This window comes from Etheostoma spectabile, chromosome 19 (genome assembly GCF_008692095.1).
Source record: "Etheostoma spectabile isolate EspeVRDwgs_2016 chromosome 19, UIUC_Espe_1.0, whole genome shotgun sequence".
NCBI lineage: Eukaryota > Metazoa > Chordata > Actinopteri > Perciformes > Percidae > Etheostoma > Etheostoma spectabile.
Genome location: NC_045751.1, coordinates 1,586,237 through 1,597,315, shown reverse-complemented (window position 1 = coordinate 1,597,315; position 11,079 = coordinate 1,586,237). Strand labels below are relative to the sequence as shown.

Sequence of the window (11,079 nt, the reverse complement as noted above, 5' to 3'; positions counted from 1 at the left end):
CGATCTGGAATCTTGCTCCTTATGACGTCATAAGGGGCAAGATTACCTCCCCTTTCTCTGCTTTACCCAGAGAATTTGGCCTGCCAATGAGAAAAGAGAGAGACATCATGGCTTTCAAATGAGCGAAGTGGCGGTTGGTTAAGGCCACACTCTTTGCCAAAAAAACCAAACTGCACCAAAAATATCAGTGGCTTGCAAGATTGAATCGCAGAATGGTATGTCAATGACAACTTATCTTATCACGCTGTCATTTTGGAACAATCTGCAGACACGTGATTCGTTGGATGGTAGTTTCACTAGGATGCTCCCAGTAGAACCTCAATCCATTTTCTGTTTCTTTTCACAGTCGCAGGTTGATGCAGCCAACTGTGGCAGTGCCCACACCTTGTGCTATACTTGTCACTAACATGTCACCGTAATGCTGCATTGGTGTCAAAGTAATTTTAAATAATAGATTGTGAAAAAGACATCCTAAGTTGGTCAGTAGTATTGCCTCATAACGTAGGTTTTTGGCATTTATAATCTTTTTTTTTTTTATTGGGGACCCACTATACAAGCCCAAATACACTGCCTTATGACACAGCTTTCTTTAGGTTTTGCTTAAAGTTTAAATTTCTGTAGGTTGTCACTAGCTATGTTTCCATCCACACGTTTTTATTCGAATTAAGTGATATCGAATGAAAAATGCCTTATGGAAACAGTAAAATTTTATCGAATTTCATGAATATCAGCTCAAAGAAATCAAATTCATCGGAATCATTTTATCTTGATCAATATACGGCTTATGCGACAAACGCTGATGAAAATGTTATTTGCCGAATAAATAAGGAATTGCGATTAAGTTTTAGGTCATTTTATGGTTGCAACCTGTCACAAAACAACAAGGAGACAAGAAACTTTTTAAATTTAATTTACGAGCAAAATATAACGGCTATTTTAGATAGCAAAAATCTAAGAAATTACATACTTTATGAGGAACTCGCAAAGGAAATGGACAACAAAGATTACAACAAGCCGTGTGATGTCCTAAGACACTCAAATGAGACATGTCTCAAAAAAGAGAGATGTCTTGCAGCGGCACATAAGCACTATTACAACTTGTGCAATATTGATCATTTGTTGTTGCGATCCATTTTGTCTAGCAAAACTTTGTTTGCAAATGTTTGCTTGAATGTTGTGCGATTCAGTGCGAAAATGAATGGTAACACCTTACAATGTCTGAAATCAATCCAATATACCAATTTGATCGCAAAACAGCACGTGAGGTCATTACGCACAGGTTTTTATTCGCTTTAAAGCCGTTGGAAACACACTTTCACCAGCTTGAGTTTTTTTACCAAACTTCAGATAATTCGATTTACAAGTGGATGGAAACTTAGTTCAAAGGTGCTTATGGTACAGTTCTTTGAAAGATCCTTTTCTGCATGTGTGAGGTTTTTTTTTTTTTCTTCACACAGCGAGACCTAGACAAAGCCAAGTGATTAGAAAGAAGCTAGGTACAAAATTTAATCAACAGGGTATAGATTAGGCGTGTAATGTGTTATTTTGATGAGGTGCATGTGCAAAAAAAACTTTAAAATGACTTTACTCAAGGCATTAATACTTCCAGAAATCCCTTACTAGAATCGGTCAAGATGCTTGTCCTTCAGGTTGAACATTATATAGTACATCACACCTTTTCAGAAGCTATCTCATGGGGAGATATGAATAAATTTGCATGGTCTTTCAAGCCTGGAAATGAACCATTGCCTGGTGCTTGGATGCTGCCTGACAAACAGGCAGGGAAGATAAATTAGACCGTGACAGGGACAGGTGTGTTAAAGTCGAGCGACACAGACAGAAGAAAGTCATTTCTGCCCTGTGGCAGCCAAAGGCTTACGAGGTTTCACTGTACCGGGTATCAATCAGGAGGGCCTATTTATAGAGGGCCCAGGCCGCTGCTAGAATACAAACACTTGACTGAAGTAGGTTACCGGCAATCGCCTGTATTACCGGCAGACAAGAGGACAAAGGAGGACAGGGGAGGAACAGAAGGAAGCCAGGTGTAGAATAATATATGCAGAAGCAGTTGATTAATGACTTCACACTAACTTTCCCAAAACTAATGTTGTTGTCTATAGCTACTGTAGAATAGGAGTCCATACAGCTCAGTGGTGTCATTCCAACTCCATTTAATAGGAAACTAAGTCACCTGGAAGACACCTTGCTGTTGATCATCAGATTTCCCAGCTGCAAGTAACCTCTATTTTTCATCAGTTGTTTTTTTTAATTAATTGTTTTGTCTATAAAATTCGAGGAAAGAGAGAAAATGTCCCCCGCAAGAGCAAAGGTGACATATTACTCTGTCCAAAAACCAAAGATAATTAACTAAGACTACAATCTCACCACAAGGTCCATTTAGTAGCTGTTCTAGAGCGTTCAAATCCATAGCATGATCTTTAACGGCATACATTATGCTCAGTTGTCATGGAGCCGTTTTATGGTTGTTGTTTTTTTGTTGCTCACATGTGGCTTTCTCTGAGAAATAAAAAGTTACCAGGTCTGTGGAAAAACACCTGCAAGTGGCAACCAATGCATATTTAACGATGTGTAGAATGAGTTCCTGGTATAGGACCAGGCTTGGTTACAGCAATGACCAGCACACACTCACGTGTTGAACCACCCGGCATCTCAGTTAGCTGTATCCAATTGACAGGATGGAGAGTACGTTTTTAGGGTGTTTAACAAACCACCTGGTTTGCTGGGGTCGCCTCTTCTCAAACTAATCCCTGGCTATTAGCGGCTAATCCGTTTATCAACAGAGGGGTGTGGGTCATAGCCATGCCTGAGAAAGAGAACACCAGGCTCACTGTGGTGTGACATAATGGAAAGTGCTTCTCGAATTATTTGTCCTTCGTCTGTGTGATATTTGAGCCATTTATAGAATTGTTAGCCAGAGTATTAGGCATGGCACGATGACCAGCAGAATGCAAAGCAATGATGATTATAAACTTATTTTCTACAATAAAAAATACATGACTTTTAATATACATTAAAATACACTAATGGCCAGGAATGACGTATCTCTAAAGTATAATACAAAAACCATTGCATCCAACAGAATAGAACTAACTTGCTACTAGAGCCAAGGCTCTGCAGGTGAAATACAGTATATTCAAGCTAAGAAGAATGCAAAGATGTTTAACACGCTGGCCACTGCATTTCAACAAATTGTCTCCCGCATCTCTGAGAGCATTAGTTGTACGACCTGCAATATTTTCTCTCTGGCTGTCCACAGTACAGATTAATGTCATGGTTTATCACAAGTTATCACTGTTGGCGCTTTTCCCCACATTCTCCAGCAAGCATGTTCGCAACATTGAATCAAATGAATGACAACGGTAGGACATGCTGCATCTCAGCCAGAGAGCAGTCGCTGGGCAATCACTCTTCTTCCCCTCTCCTCCAATCTGAGAGGCTGCATGCTGCCTCAACTTCCCTTCTAATCCATCATTGCCTTTTCCCATTTCCACCTTAGATCTACAGAGGCCTGCACACTTGACCAAGTGGGAAAATAGATTAAGATGAAAAGCAAGTTGCTCTATTGAAAGCAGACATATGACCTAAAACTAATGGCCATTACAAAATCCCTGGAGAGAATGACATGCATCAGGGATAAACACCCCAGGACTCTCTTAATGAGGTTGAACATGTTCTCCAAATTAGAGAATAATGGTGACTATTTCTCAAGGTTTAAGGGTCCTTTTAGCAATGCTTCTCATCATGATGTCGCACTGTTGAGCAAACTCTCATCAATTAAATTCAAATCAGTGAGGGGAAGCGGTAGCCTGGAAATACAGACCCAAATCCGAAAGATTAAGGGTCTGACCCATCTCGAGAGGTGGCCCCAAGCGCAATTGGATAACACTATGGCCAATCACAACAACAGACAGGGTGACATATCCAGAGCCACGTACGCTTAGCGTTATCTGTTAAGCTCGCCTCTGGCCCGCCTACATCATTACCTGTCATTTAGCATTTGGTTATATTACACACACACACACACACACACACACACACACACACACACACACACGCACACACACACACACCCACCCCCTCTGGAGCAACTATGGGTTAAGTGTCTTGCTCAGGGACACATTGGTTGATGTATTGAAGTGGGAATCGAGTTTGGGTCTCCCACACCAAAAGAATGTGTCATACCCACCGCACAGTCACCACCCGCCAATGTGATTGGTGCAGCTCGGCTACAAGGGTATAGTTCAGGAGTATTACTGAATGCCAGAGTGACTTGCTGACAGGGTTGAGCATTGAGAACAGATTCAGATCCAAATGTAATATGAGCAAGTTTTGGTTTCCGTAGCGGCGGGCGCTTGTTGTGTTGCAGCAATGGAGCACAGTAAGCGGCGCTCTAGTGTGGCTTTATTTTGCGTTGAAAAAGCCCTGTAAAACTGCAACCCACCACTGAATCAAAATAAAACCTTCCTATTACTTGTGAATTAAGAATGTGACCCATCTCAACTCCACCTTTCAAAGAATCAGAATCGAGAATCGATAAGAAACCAAATTGAAAGGAAGAATCGGAATTGGAATCCGAATCATTAAAATCCAAACGATCACCAACCCTTCTCGCTGAGCAAATTCAAACTGTGCTCTCGCGAGAACACTGGATTTCCAGTGGTTGTAGTCTGACTACAAAAAAGGGATTGAGAAACACATGCAACCTTGAATGTACAACTTCCTCATGGAGGATTTATTACTGTAACAGTACTGTAAGGAAACCAATTTCCAGGCCATTTCTGCGCTGTTCAAAGGACATGACTCCTAGTGGTGAAATTCTGCCCAGGTAAAGCTATGGAGAGTAGTGGGGCATGCAAGCGGATATATATATATATATATAAGAAGAAACTGGGAATCAGCATGTCCAGATTGCGTGTCTAAAGCTACCGTATGTTGATCTAGCACATACTGTATCTGAGGAAAGTATAAGCCAGTGAGTAAAGGTTTACTGGCTAAGGAGGGTATTAAATAGCACTGCACTGTAGATATTCCATTAAGCAATGTTTAGTTGGAATAAATGCATGTAGAATGAAATACCTACTACTTCAACAATAAAACAAACAAAGGAGACCAAGTAGCAAATTAATCTAAAAGTTGTCAATAATGTCATCTGCAGAAAATATTAGTGTTCTTAATGTAACGAGAGAAAACTACAAGTAGTCAAATCCTGCGCTGGTGTTATTTGCTGTTATTTTGCTGTTATTTACACTATGTCTTTAATGGTCAATCAGGAAGCAGAAAGTGAGGCGACCATATGCACCTGTCATGTCATCATATTTTAGTATTGTGGCAAAGAGAAATATCTTAGCTATAGTGAGTGCACGTCGTGCCTCTGAATTACTACTGCAGTGCAGACATTCACAGAATGTATGACAGTATCACTACCTGAGTGTTAAGAGGACACGTGGTGTATCCGTTGGAAAGGGGGTGGGTGGGGTGTTAACAACTGCAGCAGCATTTACGTTGTCTTTTTTTCTTTCCTTTTTTAAATTGGTCTACAGGCTTAGTGCTGTTCTTTTGGTGTTATTCAAATTACATAGACATGTTCTATGTAATATTGCCACAACTGAATAAAATGATTAACTTATTTTACATTAAACTTGACACATTTGTCCATCATCAAAGGCACTGCTGATAAACTGCTCTGAATGCAGCAAACGGTGTGTTGTTTATTTATTCTGTAGCTTGCTGCCCTCTCCTGGCAGTAAACATGAGGTACAGCAATGGACTTCTTCCAGAAATGTGTCTACAAAAAATAAAAAAAAATAAAAAGGAAAAGTACATTGCATTCTTTCTTACTTCAAATTGCCATATAATTTAAATACACTGAAAATAAAACAAAACTTGAAAATGTAACAGTTTTATGTGAGTATGATACATAAGTACAGTAAAGTAATGCTTTAGATTAGTGCTGGTCAAATGAAGCTTCACGAACCACTGTCTTTATTTTCTGAGTTCACTAGATGGCGCTCTCTGTTCAACAAAGGATTGAAAACGCACTGAATTGCCATTCCTTTAAACTTTTTCTTTGAACAGAGAGCGCCATCTAGTGAGCTCAGAAAATAAAGACAGTAGTTTGTGAATCTTCACTTGACCAGCACTACTTCAAACCCCTACATTAAGTAAGAACTTATTTTTGTGTTACAACACCTACAACAAATTATCAACTGGTTACATTGTGGGACATACATACAGTACTGTACGTATTATTTCCCTCATAGAGACAGCAGGAATTTCTAAGATGGTCTCTCAGAGCAGAAGCCTGTCCCGTGGACACATCATCAGGCTTATGCATTTCTAGAATTACCTGCTTTAGTGAGCATGCTCATTTTCTGGAGACTGCTCCAACATCCGAAAGGAACCAACCTGGCAGGTTTAAAGTGTGATAGCAAGCTGAGAGGTTATTCTGGGCAAGACCGGGAATTATATTACCAGTGTGTGATGCCAGCTGATGACGAGAACACCTACAGACAAACATATGCTACTGTAGGAATGCAGCCTTCAAATCCAATGAAGCGGTTCTATTATTATTATTACTGTGTAAAGGTGAGCTCTCAATTTCATGGTTTTCTTGATGTCTGTATTAAAGTCAGACATCAGAAAAAAAAAATCCAGAAGTGACAGCAGTGTTCAGCAGACTGGCAAGTGAAAGTTCAGAATTAAATATAAATAGGAAACTCCATTGCTGCAATGTTATTGTAAAAAGTTATTTTCTTTCTTGGTACCACTGCGCTCCTGTTCCAGCCAATGCAGCCTGTCCTGGGATGGAGGCTGCACATGCACATGCTAACTCACACAAATGAGGAGAGGCCAAAGTACAAGAAGAGACTACACTGATTATGAGATAGAAACAGCACCTGCCCCCTTGACACCAATCTAATCAATACCAAATGAGAAAAGTTTTCTCTTTCTAAGAAAAAGTCGAATTTGCACAATCTCGCTTCTCTTATTCATGAAAAACTGTTTTAGAGTCCTTCTGTTGTTGTTTTTCCCCTGCAGAAAAATCTTCACTGCAGATGTTATCTAGTCCCTACGGCAACATCCATGACTGTTGATAGCATCCTAAATCGTACCCAAAACACAAGCCATTTATCTGACAAGCCATATCAATGCAGAACACATGCCAATTACAAAATGCTCCAGAATTTATGGTGATGCTTGACGTATCACTGAGTTATAAAACAATAATGGCAACTGAGCAAGTGTCACTAATAAACAGCAACAATGAAAATAGACAAGGAAAGAAACTGCAATCTCCTAACTGTACTTACAGTTTGTGCATAAATACAAAATTGAATAACAAATCATTTCACAAAAAAGACCATTAGGCATGCTTCTATTCAATATCCAATCAAGTTTTCAAATCTGCTATTCATAATAAGGCTCTTTTTTGCTTTTAATTAATTTCCTTATTTGACAAAAGGGAGGTCAATTCTAACTTTGATGTATCTAAATGTGACGTAAAGGCCTTGGCCAAAGAGCCAAGCCAAGTGTTTCCCCTCTGTATTTTACTGCCTGATATCTTGCCCGTTCCAGAGGCAAGAAATGTTCCCTATAAATCCTATTTTATAAGGCTATTTGGCCTTTGTGAATATATAACCCAAGCAGTAATCAATACCGATCTAGGTTTAAAAAGAGTTCATTTACTGGAGCTGTCTAGCCTGACTCGTGGTGCAATCCGTTCTGATCATGTCACTTCAGGAATATCATAAATTCTGGGGTTAGAATAAAAGGTGACAGGTTAACTGAGCAATACCACATTATGTGTTTTGAAAGCTTTTTAGTGATCAATTTTTTATTTTTTTATTATCAGAAAAAAAATGTAAACATTACATTCACAAACAGTTACAAACGTGTTTTAAATGCTGTTGACAACCTGAGCGGCTTTGGACTACATATGGAGTACGTTCTGGACTCCATTTTGTCAGAACTCAGGTTAACAGTACAGTTGATAAGTATAGGCTATAGTGCTACTGTTAAAAGCATAATTAGATTAGTATATTACTTTTTTTTAAGTGCACACTGTACTTATAGTTCCAGGACTTAGCTGTCACTGAAACTGAAGAACGTTCTCTTGTTTGGGTAACTTTTTGTTAGCTTATTGAGTGTAGTGTATGCTATTTTCCACTTGTTTTAGTACCTTTTTGCTTTGGGGAGGCCCAGGTGATGATGCGTCGCACCAGGCAGCAGTTGAACAGGACTTTCTTCGAGAAGCCGTTGTCTTTACGGAAATGCTGCAGGTCCTCCCTCCACTGGGTCCTCTTGGTTGGTGTACACATGGCTGGAACTTCTCTCTTTTTAAATATAGTGCGTTTGTGGCATTATTTGCAAGGAGTTAACTTTAGTCAATTCTGTACAGATACAAGCCTAATTATTTGGCTACTTCAAAAAGGGCTGCGGGTTAACAGTAAATATAATTCTAAATTGGAACACAGAGGTGATTATTATTAGCCTCATAAATGACATCACCTTACTAGTCTTTAGAAAACATTAAAACACACCAATTCAGCCACTTCAGCAGGCAAAACAAACCAAGCCACGTTTAAGGCAATACACCTTAGACCCTATGCTAATTTAATGTTTTTGCCCCCAGGTATGCATGGCCATAATAAAATGCAAGACATTTCAGCGTGCCCTTTTGGAGCCGGATAATCCTTGTTTTATGTGTCCTGAGCTCTTTCAAGGACGTTTCCAGCTATTTCAGAACTAGTGGTGGTAAAAGCAAATGTACCTAGTAAACTGCATTGACCCTTTGCCTACAATCTGACTCATTCTAATAGATTTTTAAATGAAACCAGCAGACATCTTGATTGTCTCCAGATAGCCATCCTAGAGTAAAAGCAAACTTTTATGACATTACTAAATAAAACAGGACCTAACAATACGATTACAGACCCCCCGCCCCCGATTCCATTTCAAGAGCAAAAGTTCCAAACATCAACAGATCATCAGCTGCTCTGACTGCAGGGCTTTTGGTTTGCTGTCAGATGGCAAATTTATATCCTTCAGTGCACAAAACGTGAGGTCCAATGCGAGGGCTAACTGCTGTCAACTGTCCCTCTGAGCAGAATCTTACCTTGCAGGATAAAACACGATGTGCACGCTCTCTGCTTCCTCAGGCTGCAAGTGATCCTCAGGTTTCACACAAGCACTTTCTCTTTCCTGAGCTGATCAACAGAGTGTGAAAGGGGGTGGGAGGAGGAGGAGGAGGAGGAGGATGAGGAGGATGAGCAAGGACCGCTCAGTGAAGCAGAGAGAGTGAATAAGTGAGAGAGAACTGCTGGAAGACACTATGGCTTGTGCTTCAAGTCTGATAACCATGTGTGTTTTTTTATTCAAGTATCAGAAGAAGGGGGGTAGAGTCAAAGATGCTGGTGGCTCTGCATTTATAGTGGATCCCTTGAACCATGCTCATTGAACCTCTTAAAAAGCAAGAAAAAAAAGCATTGTCCGTACTGAAACACGGGTTGAAGAATTGTATCTGCACTATATCACAAAAGACTAGTATTGTATGATATAGCCATGTTAGAGGTTCTTTTTATTTATTTTGTAAGATTATTTTTTGGACTTTTCCGCCTGTAATCCATAGGACAGCTAGGTGAGAAAGGGGAGAGAGAGGGGGAAAACCTGCAGGAAATCGTCACAGGTCGGACTCAAACCCTTGAGCTACGCGTCAAGGCATAAGCCTGTGCACCTGCTCTACCCACTGAGCCAACCCAGCCACTGTTAAAAGGCTCTTTTAGGCTGTATTTAGCAGAACTTTGAGTTACTACCAATGCCAGCATACTTACATACCAACTATCACAATCCTAAAATGTAGATGTTCACTTTCTTAGTTTAGTGTGTTAGCATGCACAGCCCCATACTAATTCAGTTCTTCCAAAAAACAACAACCCAGCAAGGGGAAGGAAGAAATATTGGAAAGGAAAAAAAACAAAAAAAAACAGACCATACTATTCCCAGCCACTACAGGCTCCAGGACGGCAGCAGTTGCAAAGACCAACAGATGTGTGTTAAAGCACCGCAGCATGCACACACTCAGCTGGGATGTCTGAATCAGAAATATTATTGAAATTGCCAGCTCCACAAGCACTGTACTGTACAGCACTTCTGATCTCTGTGTGTGCTTGATTCTTTTCATCATTTTAATTAACAAGTCAGCCATTTATGTCAGACACTTTTTCACACGTTGCCAGACTTTCCTCTATAGTGCTGTGGAGGAGGGTCTGGCTAGTCCACACAGCATTCTGGGATGGGAAAAACCCGTGCTCTTGTTTTTTGGCATTTCTTTAAACCAGTGACAATTGTCTTTACTATTTTTATTCTATCGCCGGACACAATGACGGTGCCTCTGCAAAATAGCCTCGGGAAGGAACTTGTTTTGTTGGAACATGTGCACGTACAGTGAGGGCAAAAAAGTATTTAATCCTCTGCTGATTTTGTATATTTGCCCACTGACAAAGAAATGATCAGTCTATCATTTTAATGGTAGATTTATTTGAACAGTGAGAGACAGAATTACAAAAAAAATCTGCATGATGATCAATAATGTTATAAATTAATTTGCATTTTAATGAGGGAAAGATGTATTTGACCCCTCTGCAAAACATGACTTAGTACTTGTGGGCAAACCCCTTGTTGGCAATCCCAGAGGTCAGATGTTTCTTGTAGTTGGCCACCATGTTTGCACACATCTCAGGAGAGATATTGTCCCACTCTTCTTTGCAGATCTTCTCCAAGTCATTATGGTTTAGAGGCTGACGTTTGGCAACTCAAATCTTCAGCTCCCTCCACAGATTTTCTATGGCATTAAGGTCTGGAGACTGGCGAGGCCACTCCAGGACCTTAATGTGCTTCTTCTTGAGCCACTCCTTTGTTGCCTTGGCCGTGTGTTTTGGGTCATTGTCATGCAGGAATACCTATCCACGACCCATTTTCAATGCCCTGGCTAAGGGAAGGAGGTTCTCACCCAAGATTTGACAGTATATGGCCCCGTCTATCGTCCCTTTGATGCGGTGA

At 40.3% G+C, this 11,079-nt stretch overlaps 1 protein-coding gene across 1 annotated transcript in view; it reads right to left on the bottom strand.

Annotated features, from left to right (window-relative positions):
* The window catches only part of kcnip4a (potassium voltage-gated channel interacting protein 4a), a 121,600-nt gene extending 112,309 nt beyond the window's left edge, over positions 1 to 9,291 (bottom strand). The window contains exons 1-2 of the mRNA XM_032544192.1: positions 9,137 to 9,291; positions 8,201 to 8,352 (exon numbers count right to left, since the gene is read on the bottom strand). Coding sequence (XP_032400083.1) covers positions 8,201 to 8,339 — 139 coding nt within the window. The 5' untranslated portion in view covers positions 8,340 to 8,352; positions 9,137 to 9,291. The remainder of the gene's footprint in view (positions 1 to 8,200; positions 8,353 to 9,136) is intronic.
* Between the last annotated feature and the right edge of the window lie 1,788 nt (positions 9,292 to 11,079).